General features: G+C 49.3%; 3 protein-coding genes across 5 annotated transcripts; 2 read left to right on the top strand and 1 right to left on the bottom strand.

Annotated features, from left to right (window-relative positions):
- Positions 1–39: 39 nt before the first annotated feature.
- P3h3 (prolyl 3-hydroxylase 3) lies at positions 40–12,255 on the top strand. Its single transcript, XM_015500676.2, has 15 exons — positions 40–574; positions 1,490–1,642; positions 2,000–2,201; positions 2,290–2,421; positions 2,924–3,060; positions 3,506–3,595; positions 4,928–4,980; positions 5,100–5,167; positions 5,284–5,408; positions 7,893–7,994; positions 8,322–8,472; positions 8,723–8,840; positions 8,949–9,024; positions 11,426–11,566; positions 11,721–12,255. Exons 1-15 carry the CDS (start codon positions 77–79, stop codon positions 11,883–11,885), a joined length of 2,211 nt encoding a protein of 736 aa, XP_015356162.1. The 5' UTR covers positions 40–76; the 3' UTR covers positions 11,886–12,255.
- Positions 12,256–12,344: 89 nt separating this feature from the next.
- On the top strand, positions 12,345–19,540 carry Gnb3 (G protein subunit beta 3). 2 transcript variants are annotated; one of them, XM_015500679.2, is made up of 10 exons: positions 12,345–13,427; positions 13,658–13,744; positions 14,005–14,043; positions 15,195–15,301; positions 15,381–15,444; positions 15,565–15,727; positions 15,814–15,880; positions 15,976–16,177; positions 17,922–18,138; positions 18,987–19,540. In XM_015500679.2, the coding sequence occupies exons 2-10, from the start codon at positions 13,688–13,690 to the stop codon at positions 19,091–19,093; spliced, it is 1,023 nt and encodes a 340-aa protein (XP_015356165.1). In that variant the 5' UTR covers positions 12,345–13,427; positions 13,658–13,687; the 3' UTR covers positions 19,094–19,540. The 2 variants fall into 2 exon arrangements, with proteins under 2 accessions (XP_015356165.1, XP_048643552.1); XM_048787595.1 differs by lacking the exon at positions 13,658–13,744.
- Positions 19,541–20,589: 1,049 nt separating this feature from the next.
- Cdca3 (cell division cycle associated 3) lies at positions 20,590–22,813 on the bottom strand. Of its 2 annotated transcripts, XM_015500677.2 has the most exons (6): positions 22,722–22,813; positions 22,342–22,510; positions 21,984–22,113; positions 21,331–21,624; positions 21,093–21,193; positions 20,590–20,961 (listed from the first exon to the last, which is right to left on the bottom strand). In XM_015500677.2, exons 2-6 carry the CDS (start codon positions 22,459–22,461, stop codon positions 20,806–20,808), a joined length of 801 nt encoding a protein of 266 aa, XP_015356163.1. In that variant the 5' UTR covers positions 22,462–22,510; positions 22,722–22,813; the 3' UTR covers positions 20,590–20,805. The 2 variants fall into 2 exon arrangements, with proteins under 2 accessions (XP_015356163.1, XP_015356164.1); XM_015500678.2 differs by lacking the exons at positions 22,342–22,510; positions 22,722–22,813 and adding an exon at positions 22,218–22,337.
- Positions 22,814–23,071: the final 258 nt, after the last annotated feature.

Genomic DNA, 23,071 nt, shown 5'->3' with positions numbered 1-23,071 from the left:
CCATCTCTCATTCCTTCCCCTCCCTCCTTTCCCCCTTTCCTCTCCCTCCCTCACGGCTGCCGGCGGCTCTGGCACCATGCTTCGGCTCCTCCGGCTGCTGCTGCTACTGCTGCTGCTACCTCCCCCGGGGTCCTCCGAGCCCCCCGGCCTGGCCCCGCTCGTCCCGGGGGCGCCTCCCCAGGCCCCCGACTTGCTCTACGCGGATGGGCTGCGCGCCTACGCGGCCGGGGCTTGGGCGCCGGCTGTGGCACTGCTGCGGGAGGCGCTGCGAAGCCAGGCGGCTCTGGGCCGCGCGCGGCGAGACTGTGGGGCTAGCTGTGCTGCGGAGCCGAGTGCCGCGCTCCCCGCCCAGCTTCTCGGCGCCCCAGAGCCTGATTCCGGGCAGGAACGCGCACTGGAGTCCTGGGAGCCGCTGCTCCTCCGCGCCGCGCTCCGCCGCGCTGAGTGCCTGACCCAGTGCTCTGCACGGAGGTTGGGCCCCGGGGGCGCGGCGCGGCTCCGCGTGGGGAGTACGCTCCGGGACGCCTTTCGCCGTCGGGAACCCTACAACTACCTGCAGAGGGCCTACTACCAGGTGCGGGAGCCGCGAGGGTCCTACCCCTTCCCAAGTTCCTGTCCTACTTGGAGCTGACCAGAAGAGAGCGGATTGCTAGCTGCTGTAACTCTGGGTGGGACGGACTTCTACCTTTGAGTAGGTCCCGTCAAAACTAGGGCAAGGACTAGTGAAGGTCCCAGGACAGCCAAGGAAGTGTGGGAGCCAAGTTGGATTGAAGGTGGAGAGGTCATGAGGCGGGATGGGAGTGGATCGAAGATAGAGGAAAGAGGTCTGATATTTTAGTTTAGTAGGCCTTATTGAGACCTACATGGGGTGACAGCGCCTCTTCTAGAAATGAAAAGCAGAGGGCGTGGGGGCGAAACCGGCCAAAGGATGGGAAATGTGAATATGCGTGTGTGTTTGGTGGCGGTGGGGGTAGATTGAGTGTGTTTGCTGGGAGTAGGAGGGAGCTTCATAAAGGTTAGAAAAGAGAGGCAAGACTGAGGGCCCCTAAAGTCGGCCTCTGGGGCCCTGCTAGTGGACACTGCTCAGCAGCCACCAGGACAGTAGCTATTGCCTACGTGGCTGGGGGGAGGCGGGGGCGTTGGTTCCACACACCTCAGCTCAGGGTCCTAGAGACCTGCGGATTTTGCTAATGGCTCAGGTCTCTACCTTGTCGCCTAAACTGAGACCAAGTCCTCTCTGTCTACATCCCAACCTACTTCAAAGTTTTCAGACCCCCTTTTCTTTAAATACCAGTCTCCTGAGAGCCTCAACATTCTGGTTTCTGGGGGTCTATAGGTTGGGAGGTGGGGCAACTGGGATGGGCCAGAGTTTCATAAGGCTCTTAGGCAGTCCCAGAGTATGTGTCTGGGGTAGGGAGGCTGGCCAGGGGACAGTGGTCTGACACCTCCACTTATGGGCTCTGATATCCCCATTCCTCTGTCTTCTCAGCTGAAGAAGTTGGATCTGGCAGCAGCTACAGCACACACCTTCTTTGTAGCAAACCCAACACACCTACAGATGAGGGAGGACATGGCTAAGTACAGACGAATGTCTGGGGTTCGGCCCCAAAGCTTCCGGGACCTGGAGACACCCCCACACTGGGTGAGACCCTCAGCACCACCTCTGTTTTGCCACAGACTTTTGACTGCCTGGATACACAAGCCGCACTGCATTGTGGCCCAGTGCAGTGTGGGCATCAGATGATCTGGATAATGGTTATTAGTGGCCCTGGATAGAGAGTCCTTCCCAAGAATTTAGTTTCCCTCCTTGGTGGTCACTAATGTCTGATGTTCTAATATTTTGATTCTGAGGCTATGACTGTTCTTCCCCAAGGTTCAGTTGGACAGGGAGTACATTCCCCAAATGAGATCAGTATGCCTCTCCTTCTTTCTACCTCCCAATCTTGTTTGGTATCCCTCTTCCCCCAGAATCTCAGGTGACTGCTCCTCTTCCACACAGGCAGCCTATGACTATGGTCTGGAGCTACTGGAACGCCAGGAAGCAGAACTGGCGCTGCCCAGGCTGGAGGAGGCCCTGCAGGGCAGCTTGGCTCAGATGGAGAGCTGCAGGTCTAATTGTGAGGGGCCTGAGGAGCAGGAGGAAGTAGAAGAGGAGGAGGAAGGGGCCAGAAGCCAGGAGGGCCTCTATGAGGCCATTGCAGGTAAGGGGAGGGGACTGTTTGGGTATAGGAGGGGCTGGATACCAAGGAGTAGCAGGCACAAGCCAAATGGCTCACATGTCTTCCTCAGGACACTGGATTCGGGTCCTGCAGTGCCGGCAGCGTTGTGTGGCAGACATAGCCACACGTCCTGGTCGAAGTTTCCCTGTCCACGACTTCCTTCCTAGTCAGCTGAGACATCTGCATGAAGCCCATGCTCAGGGTCAGTTGGGGAAGGGTAGGCCCTGGGAGTGAGTGGGGTTGGAAATAGACAAGAGTGAAGATTTGTCTCCGATGATATCCTGAGCCCCATCTCTCCCTCCCATCTGTCTCTGGATCTATAGTTTTACTGTCAGGGGCCATAGGGACCATCACTTCAGGAGGAAGACTCTTAATTTGCTCTCCTTCTTTGGTGTCTTCATGAAAAGCTCAGGAGATGGTTCAGAGGGCTCCTTCTACCCTTGCTTCCTCTCACCTCCCTTTGCTCTCTCTCCTTTCTTCCTCTTCTTTGAACTCTGCCAGCAAAGGTATGTTTGGGTAAGTTTCTGAAAGAAATGATAGGTGGGTATATTTGCCAGACAGACTGGGGACTCTTGGATTTGTTCAGATGGTCCTGGGAGACCACCTTCTATAGCTCTGTCTCTGTCTATGTGTCTTGTTTGCCCTGCCCAAGGGTCATTGTTGTCCTCAGTCTCTGTTCCCCTCCCCCATTCCTCCATCTTCAGTGGGGAATCTGACTCAAGCCATGGAAAATGTCCTGAGTGTCCTGCTCTTCTACCCAGAGGATGAGGCTGCCAAGAAAGCTCTAGCCCAGTATCAGGCTCAGCTGGGAGAGCCAAGACCTGGGCTTGGACCAAGAGAGGTAACTCCCTTCCCTGCACTTACCCTACGTGGCAGCCCTAGATCAAACAAATAGACCTAAGAAGTAACCTGGACACTCCATCCTGGCCTCTTACCCAAGTGCTCTAGCCACCAGTGGGAACCTCAAGTCCAACATCTGACTTCTGCTTCAACTCCCTGCTCCCCACTTCAGACTGCTTTGGAGTCTAGCTCCCCCCATACTCTTCCCTTAACTTCACTCCTCACTCCTGCCTGCCTTGCCTTCTCTCTCTCTCTCTCTCTCTCTCTCTCTCTCTTACACACACACACACACACACACACACACACACTCCTTTCCAGTTTGAGCCCAGACCTCTGAAGTCACTGAGGAAGGAAAGTTGAACCCATAACCAGAAGGAGCAGTGAAGGGCTCAAGGAGTGTCCAGGCCTTTACTTCCCTTCTTCTTGTCCTCCTCTACCCACCTCAGGACATCCAGCGCTTCATCCTTCGATCTCTGGGGGAGAAAAGGCAGCTGTACTATGCCATGGAGCACCTGGGCACCAGCTTCAAGGATCCTGTGAGTAATGCTGTTTTCCCATCCAGCCCACCCCGTGATGCTGCCCAGGAGGGAAGGAGCAGTAATGGCCTACATTTATATGTCACTTCTGTTTGCAACAGTCTTCCACTTTTCCGTAGCCCCAGGAGGCTAGGAAAAGGCTGTCATCCTACTTTCCCAGGGACAGAGGCAGCGTGCCTGTAGTTAAGGGCAGCTTTGGGGTCATGCCAGGCTAAATGTCAGTCCTTCCTTGGCCACAGGCTCTGAACCTCAACTTGCTGTGGCCTCAGTTTCCTTACCTGTAAACTGAATGATCACACCTGTCCCAGAGGGCTGTTGAAGCCCTGTCATATGATATAAAGCACAGAGTGCCATTGCTGCCACTTACCTTGCCCTCCTTGTCATTATGAAGGGATAGTGAAGGGCGGAGGTTATCTATGGCTGGTATGTTACCATAGAGCGCAGTTCTCTATTGATTTTTTTTTTCCCTTTGGTACCAAGGATTGAACTCAGGGGCACTCAACCACTGAGCTACATCTCCAGTCCTTTTTTGTATTTTTTTGTTTAGAGTCAGGGTCTCACTGAGTTGCTTAGTGCCTCGCTGTTGCTGAGGCTGGCTTTGAACTTGCAATCTTCCTGCCTCAGCCTACTGAGCTGCTGGGATTATAGGCATGCACCACCACATCTGGCTCTCTATTGACTTTTTGAGGACTGGAATGTAGCTCAGTAATAGAGTACTTGTGTACAAGGCCCTGGATTCAATCCACAGCACCAGAGGAAAGGAAGAGATTTTAGCTCTAATAATTCTTTGTTGGGGATCAGGAAGGAAGCAGTTCTGTGCGTTATAGGGGGTTCAGCACCTTGCCTGGCCTCAGTGATGTCAATAGCACAACTATAGCCCCGAGTCACAACAATGTTCCTTGCTTCCTCTTAGAACTCCTAGATAAAAGCAAGGGCAGTGAAGCTGGTTTAAATCCTACTCTGTTAATTACTAGCTGTATGATCTTAAGCATATTACTTGACCTCTCTGTGTCTCAGGGCCCACGACAAGAGGGGCCCATTAGCACAATTTGTTTCATAAAATTATTGTGAATCCTAAGTTCCACTTCCATGTATAAAGCTCTTAGGGTACCTTACAGATAGCAAGTGCTGTTAAATTGTTTTTATTGCTATAGAGTCTGGTCTAATGCCCAGGGTACTACATTAGATAGCCCTTACATTGAGATCAGGGCTTTTTCTACTTCTGCCTTCTCCTCCGGAAACAGGAGGAGCTTAATGTGATAGCTTGAATTGATTGCAGGGATCCCAGGGGCTGGACTTGTTTGGTGATAGCACTTTTCTTGACTGTCACAGGATCCTTGGACCCCAGAAGCTCTCATCCCTGAGGCACTTAGAGAGAAGCTCAGGTAGGAGATGCTCTGGGGTGGGAGGCACCTGGTCTTGGCTGGAAGGAGATAAAAGGGGTGCTGGGAGGCTGGGTCTGGACTGTCCTGTGCATCCACTGAGCATGTTTCTCACCCCTGAGAGAGGATCAAGAGAAGAGGCCTTGGGACCATGAGCCTCCACAGACAAAGCCCTTGACCTACTGGAAGGGTGAGTTCCTTATGGTTGTAGGAGACAGGAGCTGGAGGGTCTGGGGGCTGCCAGCTGCTGCTGGGCTTGCCCCTCAGAGATCCTCAATGACCAGTGCCCTGTCTCTTTCCTTGCAGATGTCCTTCTCCTGGAAGGAGTGACTCTGACCCAGGATGCCAGGCAGCTGAACGGATCAGAGAGAGCAGTGTTGGATGGGCTGCTCACTCCAGCTGAGTGTGGGGTATTGCTACAGCTGGCCAAGGTAGAAAGACCCATGAGTGCAGCCTGCTGGTTAGGGATCTTAGTCACAGCTTCCTGCTCCCTTGCCCTTGGCCTGCCCCATCCCTTCTTTGGCTTATCCTAATTCTCCACTGGGGACTGTACTAGCCACTGCCTCTTCAGTGGAAAAGGCACCACTGATATGGGATGGATATTCTTTAAAAATGAATTTTGTCAGAAATTGATAGGAAGAACAAAAGAAAAACACAAAGGCAGCCCAGTGTAGTGGTACACTCCCAGCTACTTAGGAGGCTGAGGCAGGAGGATTTTGAGTTCAGGGGCAGCCTCTGCAACTTAGCAAGACCCTGTCTCAAAATAAAGCCTAAAAAGGGTTGGAAATGCAACTCAGTGGTTAAGTGCTGGGGGCTCAATCCCTCAAAAAAAAAAAAAAAAAGAAAGAGAAAGAGCAGTGCTAGCTGTTGCCATTGTCAGGCTATATATTATCAAGAGGTGGTAAGAGAAGAGGGAGAGAGCCAAAAGTGAAGACCCAGGGACAGTGAGGGCCTTTTGCCCCCTAGCAGGGAGTTTGGACTTTATTGTTGGCTGGCGGACAGCTGCTAAAGGATTTCAGAGGTTGACTTCAGTGTTCCCATAGAACTTCCAAGTGCAGGTTCTAGCATCAGCATTTTGTAGAATCAGTAGAGCTCTCTAGTGGCAGTGTGTAGAATGCAATGGGAGAAAAACTATGGAAACTTCTGGAGTGAGTCAAGTGCCACTGCCTTACGTCTTCATTTCAAGGGAATAAAGAGAGAAAAGGTGAGAAATGTTCAGAACATCAACTATAGAGAAGTTAAGAACCATATTTGTGTGCAAGGTAGAGAGAGGAATGAGTCAAAGATAATTGTCAAGTATCAGACCTTCTTTCTATTCTTGATCACATTTAACTCATTCTGGCCTCAGGACCTTTTCATTTGCTGTTTCCTTTGGAAAATTTTCCTTCAGACACTCAAGTAGTTCCTTTTCATTATTCGATTTCAATTTAGATGCCACCTCTTCAATTAGCTGTCAACCCCTGCCTAAGAAATCTCAATGTTGTAACTCTGTTTTAATTTTCTTCATAGCACTAATCATGTCCTGAATTTTTTGGTTTGTTTATTTACTTACTTATTTGTTATCTCAAAATAGAAATCTTATAAGAGCAGGGACCTTTTCTTATTCCCATTTCTGTCCCCAATGTCTAGAATAGTGACTGATACACTAGTAGGTGCTCAGTATAAAAGTGTTGAATGAATAAATATAAAAATAGAAGGTTTGAATCAGACATCGTGGCACATTCCTTTAATCCCAACAACTCAGGAAGCTGAGTTGGGAGAATTGTATGTTTGAGACCAGCCTCAGCAACTTAACAAGACCCTCTTTTTTTTCTTCTTCTTGGTACCAGGGATTGATCCCAGGGGCACTACACCACTGAACCCTATCCCCAGCCATTTTTACTATTTTATTTATTTATTGTGATTATTTTCCTTTTCTTTTTAATTTTTTTTTTTTTTTTTTTTTTGAGATACGGTCTTGCTAAGTTGCTGTGTCTGGCTTGAACTCTAGATCCTCCTGAGCTGCTGGGATTACAGGCATGTGCCACTGCATCCAGCAAGACCCTGTCTTAAAATAAAAAAGGAAAAAGGATGTGGCTCAGTGGTAAAGCTCCCTGGGTTCAATTCCCAGTACAAAAAAGAAGGTTTGGGCTGGGGATGTAGCTCAGTGGAAGATCACTTGCCTAGCAGGCATGAGGCCCTGGGTTCCATCCCTAGCACCAACAAATAAAATAGAAGGTTGGGTAACTAGGTGGTCTCACAGAAATGAGATTTGTATGCTGGAGTAATGTGGTTGTGGTACTTAAACTGAGATCCAAAAAGAAAACAGAAAAACAGATGTCAGAAAGTGAACAACCCAGTTATGGACAACCAAATAGTGGGTGACCTGTAGATGATGTGCTGAATGGCAGTTGGGTAATTAGCACTCAAGATCAAGAAGCAATGAAGACATAGAGATCATAGGTTCTCCAAAAAAAAATATCAAATGGGAAGCGGTCAGGCTGTCAGTTTCCTCCTAGGACCTAGTCTTCAGACTTCCTGTTAGGATTCCACTTCCAGGAAGACCTCTCTATTCTTGGCCAATCAGGGATGAATGGCCAAGCCTTTCCTGCCTCAGTCCACAGCTCTGCTTCTCTCCAGCTATCCTCATCTTCTCAGAGGCCCCTTCTCTACTGTAGGGAGTTCTCCAGAGTTCTGGGCACACATAGTTCCCTTGGAAAGTGGGATTTCAGACCTTTGCCAGGAAATGATATTCCAGACAACCATGGTGATATCATTCTCTGGAAAAGGGCAGCAGCTCAGGAAAAGGAGCCACAGGGAACAAGGACCTCTAGCCTCTTACGGGCAGTGGGAAGACCAGAGGGAAGGCCTGGAGCCTTATTGACAGTGGGTGGGCTGGGGAAAGTGAATCTACAATGAGTTCCCTCTCTGTCTAGGAGGCAGCTGGGGCTGGAGCCAGGTCTGGCTATCGTGGTCGCCGCTCCCCTCACACCCCCCATGAACACTTTGAGGGACTCACAGTACTCAAGGCTGCACAGGTGAGCAGAGGCACCCATGGCTCTGGAGAAGACTGGAGAAGAGGGTATGCAGGATGCTGGGCACCTGAGCTTGGGCTTTGTAGAAGAACTCTCCTGGGACCAAGACTACCAGAGTCCTAGGCTGAGAGTTGAGAAAGAGGATGTTCCAAGACCTGGGGACCTGGGGTGTTGCCACAGAGCTAATGGAATGAGCAGTTGGGGTTGATGGACAGAGATGATTGCTGAGACTCCAAACCCATGGGTGGAAAACAGTGGAGATTAACCAGGGGCTAGGGTTGGGACCACCATTCATTGCTTCCTTCCTTTATTATCCTTTTGCTGCTGCAGCTGGCCCGGGCTGGGATTGTGGGCAGTCAGGGTGCCAAGCTGCTTCTAGAGGTGAGCGAGCGTGTGCGGACCTTGACGCAAGCCTACTTCTCCCCAGAACGGCCCCTCCATCTTTCCTTCACCCACCTGGTGTGCCGTAGTGCCATAGAAGGTAACTGCCAGGGACCTCCACTCTCCCCACTCTCAGGTCCCTGTTGGGTCCCGAACATTCTCAGCACCCCCAACTTGCATGGGTTTCTGTCTTCATTTTATAAAGACCCCAATTCCCCTGCCCAGGTGGGGGATGGCTTCTCCACCCAAAGTGATCGCAGGAGCTGTAGGATACGTGTGGGTAGTGTGAGTCCATGGGGTGGTGAATGGCAGAAGCACAGGAGCATTCACCAGATCCCTTCGTATCCTAGGAGAGCAAGAGCAGCGCATGGACCTGAGTCACCCAGTGCATGCAGACAATTGTGTCCTGGACCCTGACACCGGAGACTGCTGGCGGGAGCCCCCAGCCTACACCTATCGAGACTATAGGTGGGAAGCCCCTCTAGGAAACAGGCAGGTGGGCACACAAAGGTCATCCCACAGCAGGCCTGGGCGTGGGTGGGAGTCTCACTGCCTTCTGTCCTCTTTGTTCTGCAGTGGACTCCTCTACCTCAATGATGACTTCCAGGGTGGTGACTTATTCTTCACACAGCCTAATGCCCTTACAGTCACGGTAGGTGTATATGTGTGGTGGGATGAGGGTTAAGGGGGTGGGGAGGTGGGGGAGTGGGTGTTGCAGAGGTCACACCTGTGGGGTCAGATTCAAAACAGAAGGTTCCCAGAGGCAAATGCATGGAAATGGCTGGGGCCACCTTAACCCTTTCTCTCCCCGCAGCTGCACACTTCCTGGCCACTTGGCTGTGTTCATGTCAGGGCTCCTGACAGAGGTTGATTGAGTGCCCCCAGCAAATCTCTAATTAGCTCCCCAGGCCTTGCCTTCAGGGTTTTCTGTACCCCCTAAAAGAGGGTGAATATAGCCAGGTGTAGTGGTGCAGACTTATAGTTCTAGCTGCTCAAGAGGCTCACTTTAGGATCACTTGAGACCAGGAGTTGGAGAACAGCCTGGGCAACATAGAGAATATCACACACACAAAAAAGGAATGTGAGTAAAGCACAATCTACCGGGGTCCCTCCAGAACCCCATGTCCCAGCTGGGTAGAGCAGCTACCCAGCTATAATGTACACCTATAATCCCAAAGACTAAGAAAGTTGAGGCAGGAAGATCGCAAGTTCAAGGCCAGCCTCAGGAACTCGGTGAGACTCTGCCTCAAAAAACAAAAAAGGGCTGGGGATGTAGCTCAGTGGTAAAGCACCCCTGTGTTCAGTCCCCAGTACAAACGAACAAACAAAAGAACTCCATGTCCCTAGGGATTTGAAAAAATTAAAGTAGTCCTTTCTCGGGGCTGCGGATGTGGCTCAAGCGGTAGCGCACTAGCTTGGCATGCGTGCGGCCCGGGTTCGATCCTCAGCACCACATACAAATGAAGATGTTGTGTCTGCCGAAAACTAAAAAATAAATATTAAAAATTCTCTCTCTCTTAAAAAATATTAAAAAAAAAAAAGTAGTCCTTTCTCCCCATAGCAAGACAAGCATGGTAGTTAGTAGCACAATGTTGGGCCACCTGGACTAGAGTTCAGATTTTTAAAAAATAACTTTATTATTATTATTTTGGTACTGGGGATTGAACCCAAGGGTGTCAACCACTGAATCACACCCCCAGCCTTAAATTGTTTTGTAGTTGTAGATGGACATGGACAGATGCCCTTACTTTATTTATATATTTTTATGTGGTGCTAAGGATTGAACCCAGTGCCTCACACATTCTAGGCAAAGTGTTCTGCCACTGAATTACAGCCCCAGACCTAGATTTTGGTTTTTAATTTTTCTGAGGTTCATTTCCTAAATGGAGGTGATAGTAATAGTTCCTACTTTATTTTTAAAATTTTTATTATAACCAGGCTTTGTGATGCATGCCTATAGTATCAGCAGCTCAGAGGCTGAGGCAGGAGGTTCACAGGTTCAAAGCCAGCCTCAGCAACTTGGCAAGACTCTAAATCACTTAGTGAGACCCTGTCTCAAAATAAAACATATAAGGGCTGGGGATGTGGCTCAGTGGTTAAGTGCCCTTGGGTTAAATCCCTGGTACAGAATATGTATATAAATTGGATTTATTTGAGGCTGGGGATATTGCTCAGTTGGTAGAGTGCTTGCCTTACATGCCCAAGGCCCTGGGTTCAATCCTCAGCACCACAAAAAAAAAAAAAAAAAAAGTGTATTTATTTATTTATTTTGCAGTGCTGGGGATGGAACCCAGGGTCTTGTGGGAATTAGTCAAGTGCTCTACTACTGAACTATACCCCACCTGATTGTACCTATTTTAAGGGTGATTATAAGAAGTGATTTAGATAATATATCTAAAAGAATGAGCTAGTGGCTAGTACTAATAAGCAATTTGTGAATGTTAAGACATAGCTCAGTGGTAGAGTGATTGCTTACCATGCAGAAGGCCCTAGGTTCCATTTCTGGCATTGCCAAATAATGATTGAATGAATGTTAGGTGGAATTATCCCCCTATTCCTAGGTCATGGAAATTTCTAGGTAGACACCTAGAAATGGGTAAGAAAAGAGAGGATTTTAATTCTTGTCTAATCACCTTCTTCCTTCCTTACCCACCTATAATCCAGGCCTTTCTTGCAGGACGGAAAAATGCCTTCCAAAGTCCTATCTCCTTCTGTCCTAAGTCTGGTACCCTTATGCATATCCTCTGATATCTTTATACCCCGGGCTCCAGGGATTGGGCAGGAATGATCAGAGCACCAGGGGAAGGAACCAACAGGAAACTCTCAGTGGAAGCCACATTACCCTTTGGCTCCCAACTTCCCTAGCCTAAATCTGGCCTTTTTGCTCCTGAAGTTGAGGCTCATTTCTCATTTGCCCAAGTCAGTCCTCAAATGAGGAGGGGAAAGTGATGACCATCTGAACCCCCTGTCCATGTCCTGCTCCAGGGAGTGAGGGCCATGTTCCCTGAGAGGGGTGGGCTGATCCCTGAAACTGAACCTGCCCTCTCCCCCAGGCTCAGGTTCGTCCTCGCTGTGGACGCCTTGTGGCCTTCAGCTCTGGTGGGGAGAATCCCCATGGTGTGTGGGCTGTGACACGAGGAAGGCGCTGTGCTCTAGCATTGTGGCACACATGGGCACCTGAGCACAGGGAGCAGGTAAGGAGGAGTGGAGGTATGAAGGAATGTGGTTCTCCTGGGGAGTGAAGGGTGGGCAGGCAGCCACTGAGGAGGCTCTCAGGTGCGTGAGATGGGGCTGAGATGGCCCAGGGAAGGTAAATGCAGGGGTCAGACTATCTTCCCCATCCCCCAGGAATGGACAGAAGCCAAAGAACTGCTGCAGGAGTCAGAAGAGGAGGAGGAAGAAGAAGAGGAAGAAATACCCAGCAGAAACCCTTCCCCAGAACCCCCTAGTCAGAAGCTTCAGAGGGTCCAAGACAAAACTGGGAAGCCACCTCGAGTTCGAGAGGAGCTGTGAGTGGCTGAGCCAGCTTCTTGGGAATGTGACCACTTAACTTGTGAAAGGACCCAGGAGAAGCTCCCATGTGACATCAGGAGCAGAACAGCAAGATCTCTGTCCCTGCACTCCTCCAACTTGGAGATTCATGAGGGCCATCTCTCACTGGACTCAGAGGACACTGAACAGACAGCCTAGAACTCATCAGGCCTGAGAACTAGGCCTGACCCCAGCTGATGGACCTGAAGCCCTAGGATAGACACAGGACACTATGCCTCCCTGAAAAGAAATGGCAAGTGTAGAAAACTGACTGCTTTCAGCGAGGAGGATAAAGGGAAGATAACCCAGCCCTCTCTCCCAGCCTGTGCAATAAAGAACATGAAGATCCTCAGCCAGGGCCCTGTCCCGTGTATCACAATTTCTGTGGTGGCTGGCCTGGGAGGAGACAGTTGTCTTGGGGCTCTCAGAGTTGGGACTGTGTGAGCCTGTGATTTGTCAGGGAAATCTCAGCCACCTGCTCCCTCATGCAAATGGACCCAAGCCCCTGACAGCTGTTCCTTGGGCCTCCAACTCTAAGCCCCATCTTCCCTCCCTGAACTTGGTTGAGATAGGGCGGTGTGATCCCTCTGGCTTCTGCTTTCACAGTCCCAGCAGGGCCCATAAGTCTAGGGGGCAAGGAGGGGGCCATGCCCCATCCTGGGAGCTGGGGACAGGTTTGTCCTCTCTTGCAGTCCTTCCTCTGCCCAAAGAAAGGGCAATTCTTTCTATCCTTCTCTCTGGATCCCCTGTACCTTTCTCCCTCCCTAGGATCAGGCCCAGGGGCAGCTGGTTAGGGTTTGTCGAGAAGAAGGATTATCCAGATCAGTCCCTTCTAATCTCAGCTCCTGTCTGTACCCTCCCAGATTCACCGTCCTCTTCCCCCACCTCCCTCAGCAGGGGAATACAATTTGGGGTGTTGACAGTGGGTCCGTCCATTGCCCTGATATCCTGGTTACTGGCCTGGTTTCTGAGCAGGCTCTGACTCCAAGATCTTGACCATAGGTGGGGGCTAGAGCTGAGGGGGCCACAGGAACTATGGCTTCTCCTGCTCCTCTCCCAAACCCCACCCTTAATCCTCACAGCTTTGCTCTGATCCATGGGGCCTGATGCTCTTATCTCTGCCTGCAGAGACTGACCAGGGAGGCACCCTTTCATCCCCTCCTCCCTCTCTAGGCTAGCTGTGGGGGGCCACTCCTCTTTCTAGCCCATATTCCTGCTCCCACCCCTCCTACAGGCTGGGCACAAGTCTCTCTAGAAGCCACACACCTTCCTCCCTCCCTATCCTCTCCCCCAGTCCCTGCCAGCTGATTTCATTTGCCTGAGTTGTTGGTTGTTGTCATTGGCCCTACCCTTCCCTGTCAGTCCCCCCACACACACACACACCCAGCACAGTCAGGGCCAGGCCAGGCCAGCTTCTCTGGCAGCAGAGCGGGGCAGGTGACAGGCAGGCGTCGCAGCTGAGGGAGTGAGGAGGCGCCTGGGAACCGGAGCTGGAAACCTGGGATAGGTCCAGCCAGAGCCCAAGTAAGAGGGAACTGGCCGGGGCTCTTCCTTCTGGGGTTGGGGGGCCGCAAAACGGGCTGAAAGAAGGGCTGGGGTTGGAGGCATAGGACTCCAAATGGGAGGATCTAGCTGGGGAAGGGGTTCAGGCACCCTCTCCATAGTTTTCCCATTTACCATAGTGGGACCCAGTCTGGGGTGGGGTGTGAAGTACAGAAAAGTGGCCTGCCAAATCTGCCCCATGTTCCTGGCAGGAGCCGGAGCTACCCCTCTACCTGTCCGCCATGGGGGAAATGGAGCAGCTGAGGCAGGAAGCGGAGCAGCTCAAGAAGCAGATTGCAGTAACCCCAGAACCTTTTCATTAGGGACCCCAGAAAACTGAGGATAAGAGGGAGTGTGGCCTGGGGGAAGAGGGCTGGATTCTCTCCTGTTTGACACCTCAGAGACCTCTGACCTAGAAGGGTCAGAGGCTTTCTGAACTTGGATTTCACATTTGAGACTCCCCCAAAACCCAGAGCCCTATACCCATCTGCATCTGAGGCTCACACATGGTGACCCCCACCCTGCTTGTAGCTTTCCCTGATATCTGCTTTCCCTACAGGATGCCAGGAAAGCCTGTGCTGACACTACCCTGGCAGAGGTGAGATTCCCCTATTCCCCCAAGGGTAGGTCATGAGGGGAGAGGACAGGAGCTCCCTGACTAGCAACAAACTGGTGCCTGGGCTTTTTAGTACAGTGTGTTCTTGGAGTAAGGAAAGGCATTAATGAATTCATTCAACAAACATTTAGAGAGACCTGCTCTGTGACAGGTACCATATTAAATGCTGAAGATGCAGACATTGTTCCTATTCTCATCCAAAAAACAAGAGTGATGATAGGCCCTCTTGGGCCCTGGAGATGAAAGAAGTGAGAGGGCTTGGCAAATCATGAAGGCCACATAGATTCTAGTTGATGGTTATCTAAGACTGATTTCCACCAATTCTAAGATATGCATTTCTTAATTTTTTTGGGCATCTCTGAAAGCAAGATGTATCCAACAATTGGATGATGCCCTACAATTATTATTGATAGCACTTTTGCTTTCATAGTGGGACATAAAATAACGGTGCTTTTTAGAATTGATGGCATCTTAGATTGGATTAAATATGTTAATAATAGTAAATACCGTAGGTCAGACACTGGGCTAAATTGTTTAGGTGCATAATTTCATATAATTTTCATGACAACTCTGCAAGATAGGTGCTATGATATGCCTCATTTTATACCTTGAGGAAGAGGGTAAGTAACTTGACCAAGATAACAAAACAAGTAATGGCAAATTGAGTCTGTTGATTCTGGAGCCCCAGTCTAAGTCTAGAGGCTGGCTAGCATTCAAGGGGCCTAAAATCTCAAATTTTAAGAGGTGAAATGCAGGGTCATAGTGATACCTGGGTACCCAGTTAGAAATGGCCATGCTGCAGTGGTGTGAGAGAGCAAGTGCCTACAGGCTTGGGAAAGCAAACTGTGTACATCTTTTCCCAAGTTCATTTTGGAAGCTTGAAATTGATCAAGGTGTGAGAATTTACATTAGAAAAACCTCTCCTTCCTCCCTGCAGTCTGGTGAAGTGTTGCTAAACACAGGCTACTGGTCATGCAAGCATCTGTCTCCCATAGGAGTCTGAATCACTTCAGGGCAAGGACTTATTTCTCTAAGGCCAGGGCTGGGAGAAGGGGGGCTACCCTTAGAGCAGGAACTTGTATTGATCAGTGGCTGTGTCAGATATCTGATATCTAATCCCCCTTTCTCTGCAGCTGGTGTCTGGCCTAGAGGTGGCAGGACGAGTCCAGCTACGGACACGGCGGACATTAAGGGGGCACCTGGCCAAGATCTATGCCATGCACTGGGCCACTGACTCTAAGTGAGGCTTGAGAAGAGCCCAGAGGGGAAGGGGAGGCAGGGAAGAGAGGCGTAGATGACATGGGTTGCCCTTTCCCTAGGCTGATGGTAAGTGCCTCGCAAGACGGGAAGCTGATTGTGTGGGACACCTACACCACCAACAAGGTACCAGCCCTACCTACCCACCTCCACCACCACAATCTTCCTATGCCCACTCTCCTCTGCCCCTGAGCACCTGGAGCTCAGCTCAGTTCTCACCTCTGCCTGAATCTGCCCTCTCTGCAGGTGCATGCCATCCCACTGCGCTCCTCCTGGGTCATGACTTGTGCCTACGCCCCATCGGGGAACTTTGTGGCATGTGGGGGGCTGGACAACATGTGCTCCATCTATAACCTCAAATCCCGTGAGGGCAATGTCAAGGTCAGCCGGGAGCTCTCTGCTCACACAGGTGAGTGAGAGATCCTCTCTTCAGTTCAGGCCCCTGGCAGGTTGTGCCTCTGCAGCCTGGGGCACTGTCCTTCTAACCACCTCCAGGTTATCTCTCCTGCTGTCGCTTCCTGGATGACAACAACATTGTGACCAGCTCAGGGGACACCACGTGGTGAGGACCAAATGCTGTGGGTGCTGGGGCCTGGGAGACAGTCCTGTTTGGGGCACATGTGGCCTCTCAGTGATAGCTTACCTCCCTCTTGGCAGTGCTCTGTGGGATGTTGAGACGGGGCAACAGAAGACTGTGTTTGTGGGACATACGGGTGACTGTATGAGCCTGGCTGTGTCTCCAGACTACAAACTCTTCATTTCGGGGGCTTGTGATGCCAGCGCCAAGCTCTGGGACGTGCGGGAGGGGACCTGCCGTCAGACTTTCACTGGCCACGAGTCTGACATCAACGCCATCTGTGTGAGCACCTCTCCCTGTGCCCATTCCCGATACCACCTCACCCCACAACATACATTCCTTGCCTCCCCCAGAGCTCCCTTAGCCCCTTATTTTTTACTTCTTACTTTGAAATAATTTCACCTTATAGGACAGTTACAAAACTAACAAAAGAAGGCTAAGGCAGGAAGATTGCAAGTTCAAAGCCAGTCTCATCCACTTAGTGAGAGCCTAAGCAACTTAGCAAGTCCCTGTTTCTCAATAAAGCAACTTAGTCACTAAGCAACTTAGCAAGTCCCTGTCTCTCCACATCCAGCTCAAGGGCTCAGTGATTAAGCACTCTTGGGTTCAATCTCCAGTACCCTCCCCCCCCCACAAAAAAAACTAAACTAACAAAAGAATTGCCAGGTACCTTTAAGTTAGACACACTGTTAACATTTTGCCACATTTACTTATCATTGTTTCTGGAGACATATATATATATATATATATATATATATATATATATATACACACACACACATACATACCAGATATCTGCCCACTTCTTACTGATTCTGTTTACTTTTGTTTTGAGATGCTGGGGATTGAGGAATCCCTGTAAATGCTAGGCAACCATGGAGCCACACCCCCAGGGTCCTTTCTCTGGGTTTTTTGATAGTAGGTTGCAGACATCATACAACTTTACCCCTTAAATACTTCTAAAAAATAGGCCATCCTCTAATGTAGCCACTGTATAATTCTTAAAATCAGGAATTCAACATTGACACAATACTGTAGTATACATTCAAATTTAACCAGTTATCAGCCAAGTGGCATATGCCTATAATTCCAGTGACTTGGGAGGCTGAGACGAGAGGATCTCAAGTTTCTTAGCAATTTAATGAGACCCTCAGCAACTTAGTGAAAAACCCTGACTTAAAATAAAAAACAAATAGACCCGGGGAATGTAGCTCAATGGTAAAGTGTCCTTGGGTGTAATCACCATTACAAAAAAAAAAAAAAATTAACTGGTTATCAAAAAATGTCCTCAAAGGCAATGTGTTTTTCTGTCCAGGATTCAATGCAGAAACCTATGTATTTCCTATCACATTATTTTTTTTAAAAAATATTTGTTTTAGTTGTAGTTGGACACAATACCTTTATTTTATTTATTTATTTTTATGTGGTGCTGAGGATCGAACCCAGGGCCTCACACGTTTGGCGAGTGCTCTACTACTGAGCCTCAACCCCAGCCCCCTTATCACATTCTTTTAGTTTCTAAGTAGAACCATTTACCCACCTTTCTCTTCCATGACATTAATACTTTCTTGAGTACAAATAAGTTTCTATACTTTCCCTCTGAGTTTATGTGAAGTCCCTCATGATCAGATTCATTTTATTTTATATAGCTGAACTGGCCCTATTCTTATACACCCTAACCAGCCCACTTGTGTAAAATCTGTGACGACCATAGCCCTTCTAGCTATGTGACCTCAGAAGAGCCCTTGTGCTCTTGCCTGCATCATGGGAATAACACCTGCCTGAAGCACTGTAGTAAGGATCAATGAAGGTGATGGGGGAGCTGTGCCTGAGCCAACATGTGATAAATTTCAGCAGTGAATAGCCAAGCTCTGGCTGCTTCTCACCTCAGGCCAGGGAAGGGACAGGCAGGTGGACTGAGAGAAAAAGCTTGCCCTGAGCAATCAGGTGGGGGCCAGAGAACAGGCAGGAGGGCAGTGGTTGCCTCCAGTCTGAGTCCCATCTGCTTTCCCACCCGTACCCTCAGTTCTTCCCCAATGGAGAGGCCATCTGCACAGGTTCAGACGATGCTTCCTGTCGCCTCTTTGACCTGCGGGCAGACCAAGAACTGACCAACTACTCCCATGAGAGCATCATCTGTGGCATAACATCTGTGGCCTTCTCGCTTAGTGGCCGCCTGCTCTTCGCAGGCTATGATGACTTCAACTGCAATGTCTGGGATGCCTTGAAGTGTGAGCGTGTGGGTAAGGACCCAGCCCCCAGCCCTCCTTCCCAGTTCTGTCCCTTCCTACCAGCAATCTTTATAGGTACCATATTACTACTGTGGCTGTTCCCTAATTACTGGATAACTCTACCCTAAAAAACCATCATCCCTTCTTCCCAATTTAGGACCATGTCTCCTCTCCTCCCCTGCCCAGTGGCATGGCTGCTCCCTGCTGGCCACTCCCACATCTGTGGACCTTGAATGTCCAGTATATTCTGGGTGCCTGAAGCTTTAAGAACATGCACTGAAGGGAAGGTTAGTCTCAGGGAGCCAAGGAAGAGAGTAGAACCAAGATCTGAAGTGCCTGGAGCATCCTGTAGCCCCAATCTAGGGACTTGTCTTGGATCAGCCTGGCCTAGAGTTGAAGCAGATAAACTTCATTTCTTCAACTGGGAGAGACCAGGTGCTAAAAAAACTTGGGCCTGAGAGTCAGGATCAAAATTCTAATTTGGTTGCTTATTGTCTAAGTCCCTTTGCACAAGTCACTTCTCTCTGGGCCTCATTTTCTTCATCTATAAACAAAGGAACTAGATGAAAAGGGTGTCCCTTCCCTATTTCCCCATTCCCATCAAGGTGACCCTAGCTTTTCTCATAGCACACAACACTTTGAACCTTTCCCTGTCTGCCCCACCCTACCCCCAACCTGAGTTCTAGACAGAGGAATTGGCCTCAAGAGTAATCCCTCCCCTTAGGGCTAATCCTCTTTCAGTTCTTTAGTCTCCTTCAGGGGCTGAGTCCAGCCTACCCCATCTACGGTTCCTGCATACACACACACACTACTTTCCAAGACACATGGGAGGATGGCTGATTTCCTTTCCTCCTCCTCAGGCATCCTCTCTGGTCATGACAACAGGGTCAGCTGCCTGGGGGTCACAGCTGATGGGATGGCTGTGGCCACTGGTTCCTGGGACAGCTTCCTCAAAATCTGGAACTGAGGCCTGTGGAAGGCCATGAAGATACTCAGCTGACCCCCGACACCTGATCTCTTTTAGGGTCTCTCTTCTATATCCCAGGGGCCATTCCCACTAAGCTTCTTCTTCCTCTGAGGCAATGGGAGTATGGGAGTTTGCCTTTGGGAGGCAGTATCAGGGAAAAAGGGGCAAAGAACTGCCCAATCTCCTCCCATGGCTTCCCCTCCCCATAGTCCTTATAGCCTTTCCCTTGGGTGCAACCCTTACCCATTCCTTTGTAGGCCTAGAAGTTTTCCAAGGTGAAACCTCAGGCCCTAGGAGTCCTCCTCTAAGAGCCATTACTTTTGTACACAGCCCTGTGACTATGGCTCTAACACTGATAGACTCCTAGTCCTTTTCTCCTTCATGCTTTCTCCTTTTTCTATTTTTTGTTCCTCTCCCAAAGTACTTGTAATAAAATGTAGAACTCGGTACCTTTGTGATATTTGGCTTCCATTCCTCTTCCAAAATGACGTAGGTCCCACTTAAGGGAAATAAGGTAATATTGGTGATTTGATGAAGGCTGGATACTGTGCAGATTGTGTACAGGAAGAAGGCTGAAGGCAAAAGCTGTAGGAAGACCTGAGTGGGTCAGAGAAGAAGGTGGCTGGGGGTTTGTATGTGTACAACAGTTCACTGTTGCCTACTGTAGTGAATACGTATGCATGTGTGTGTGTTGTGCAGGGTTAGATTATAAAAGGACTCCAATGCAAGGCTAACAAGTCCAGACTTTACTCTTCATATAACGGGAGGTCACTGAAGAGTTTTGAGCAGAGGAATATGATCAGTTATGCTTCTAAAAAAGAATGCCCTAACAGCAGTGTAGGCTGGTAGAATGGAAGGAGAGACTGGCACTCTGGAGATGAGGTAGGAGGCATGTGGCAAGAAATGCAAGAGAGACAGGACAGCACTGAGGATGTAGCTCAATTGCAGAGTGCTTGCCTAGCATGCACAGGCTCTGGGTTGGATCCTCAGCATCTCAAAAAGTGACAGGACAGGAGGCAAGGGAGAGGAACTGGGAAGAGATTAAAGACATAAAATTATCAAGATTTAGTGACCAACTGCTAAGATATGGGATATTAAGAGGGAAGGATTTGATATGATGGCCAATGTTTGGGATTGGGCAGATGAATAGATGCTATTCACAAGGACAGGGAAGAGGGAATGAGAAATAGCTTTTGGGGAAGATCATAAATTCAATTGTAGATAAATTGGCTTTAAAGTGCTTATAGGGCAGCTACTTAAGGATCAGGGTTAGAAAGAGAAAGACCTAGAAGTTACCAAAAACTAGGTAAACGATAGCTAAAGTTCTAGAAGTCAACACTTAAAAGAGAACAAGAGAAAAGGGCTAAAGAAAGAGCCTTGGGGAACACCATGACTTAAGGAAGGTATGCAAAAATGACTCAGAAGTATCAGTGGGGAGATACACAGGGAACACAAGGTTGCCATTCTACATACAGAAGAGCCATTGCAAGCTTTAGGTCTTTTAAAAGCATCATTTAAAATAATTTCCTTTAATACATAAGAAATATACAAGACAAAAAGTAACTCTGATAAAATTCTAAGTCCCAGAGTTGGTAGTTTTGGAGGAATCAAAGAAAATAAGCCTTTCCTCAGTCTCCCTGGGAAAGAAGGGGTGACAGGAAACAGAATATCACCAGGCCCAAGGTGAATCCAGTATAGGGGTGACACAGGGCCTAGCTCTCTACCAAAGCAAAGTGCTGGTTTTCCTTGTCATGGTCCTGGCCTTGCTCCCATGCTCGTCCTCCAGTTTTCAGAAGTCGTCCAGTTCCAAGAATGGCTCCTTCCTTTAATTCCCTAACATTTTCACTTAGGGGAGAAGGTCGCTTACCCTGCAAAAGGCAGTATGTGAGTTGGGGGAACAGGGGATAGATGTTGTTCAGGAGAGGGAAGACCTGGGTAAAAGGGTCTCCCACCCTCTATGTTGGATATCTTAGTAACAGCTTTCACCCTTTCTCTTTACCTGCCGTGGTGTCAGGGTCCCTGGGGAGTTGTCATCCTGCAGGATGGTGAGGGGGGATCTCCCTAGGACCTTGTTTGGTTTCCGTCTACTGCGCTTAGAACCTAGAGTAAGTAATGTGTTAAAGCAAGTACTCAAAATAGGGGGCTTGCAGTTTATTTTCCCCATACTCATCCATGTACATTATCCCAGGATATTATCCTATTTTCTCTTCCCTATACCTTGCCCTTAGATTTTATACCTGAAGATCGAGGACTCTCAGGGTCTTTTGAGAGCTTGTCTGAGCTCTGGCTGGCCACAGGGGTTTCTGTGGGATGTCTTGCATCCTCTTGGGAAGACACCTGTTTGGAAGGGAGCTCAGTGTCGTTCCAAGGTAGCACCTGGTCCTCAAGGGATAACTGGGTATCCAGAGGCAAGTCCAATTCAGAAGATGAAGGTACTCCCAGGGGCAGAACAGATTCTGGGGGAGGATCTGATTTGGAGGCTTCAGACTCAAATACTTCACTTAGCTCTCTCATCACTGGACTCTGAGGGTCTAAAGGAAAAAAAATGACTTAAGTAGTAATCTTCTTTTAGGATACAAATTTATAATGATACAAATCATTCAGCAAGGAGGGAAAGATACAGGAACCTTAGGGCTTGTGTCTGGGTGGTTGAGGGAATGGGAAGAATGAAATCAAAGTGAGAGGGCAAAATGTTGATAAGAGTGAGATGCAAACTGGGGATGTAATTCAGTGTCAGAGCATGCAGTAGGCCCCAAGTTAGATCCCCAGCACCTCCCCCTGCTCAAAAAAAAAAAAAAAAAATGTCCTGAAAGGATGGCTTCATCACCTTGACTCCACCCAAGAATAATAAAGGATGGCCTCATCAACAGTCCCTGGGTCCAACACTTACCTGCACTGCTGGTCTTCATAGGTGTCCGTGCAATGCCAAGAGTAGGTGAGCGGGGATCTGAGTCCAGGGCCTGTTTTGGACATTTCAGCTGTTCTCCTGCTGGTAGGCTTGACTGTGGGGAGCTCTCCACCTGTCAGGACAATAGGCTAGAACAAGTCTGGGCCCTGATTTTCTTATCTCCTCCCCATTTTCCAGGCAGAAATTGCTAACAAGGCTCTCAGACATTCAACCTACCCCATGCAGAATGAGCATGTAAGAAAATAAGGCTCCGGTGGGGTGGGGGTATGAGGGCTCTCCCAGAATCAGGTTAGGCAGAGGCCTAAGGATTCAGTTTCTCCACCTTTTGATGGCCGAATACCTGGATGGGAGTGCGCTGAATGCCGGCACTAGGTGAACGAGGGTCCGCTACTCGAGCCAGATGCTTGTTGTGCGGTGGAGCCCGCGCTGGAGTGACTGGGACGCTCTTGGCTGAGCCCATCTTCACTAGGGGTGGGGGCAGGGCCCGGCAAGGGTAGAGGAGAGGATGCCTGTGAAAAGTGACTCAAGTCTCAGCTTTTACTGCGACCATGTAGGACCTCTGACTCCAAATCACTCAATTTTTCAAGCTGAGGAACTTCCTAGTCACTGGCTCAGAGGCCTCTGCAGGGTAATGACTACTCTATGAGTCGTTTAGAAAAGGACTCATTCTGGGTCTGCCGGATCTTCTATCTTATTCATTAATTTACTCAAATCACTTACCGGGCCCCAACTGGACTTTTGGGTGCACACAAGCAAGCGCCAGACTCAACTCCCGAAGCTAGGAGTTTCAAACTTCCCGCCACGCCCCTCACCCTTACTCTATTGGCTGTTTCGACGTATGCTCCCATAGGCTTGCTACGTGAGACCCGCCCCCAAAGAAGGAAGCCATTGGTCTATGAGGATGTCTATCATGAGGACTGCGGAGGAAAGGGCTTGGTTTGCCCAAGGGTGACGCCTCCTTGGTAGGTGGGGACTTTTTTTTATTATCGGTCTGTGAGCTGTACGTGGTGAAATTTTGATTAATGCCAGTCTTCACTGAGACCTCTAGTTTTAAACATAAATGACTTTAT

Source organism: Marmota marmota, unplaced genomic scaffold, assembly GCF_001458135.2.
Source record: "Marmota marmota marmota unplaced genomic scaffold, marMar, whole genome shotgun sequence".
NCBI classification, from domain to species: Eukaryota; Metazoa; Chordata; class Mammalia; order Rodentia; family Sciuridae; genus Marmota; species Marmota marmota.
Note: the sequence above shows the minus strand (reverse complement) of the source record. Positions and strands in the feature narration are given on the sequence as shown.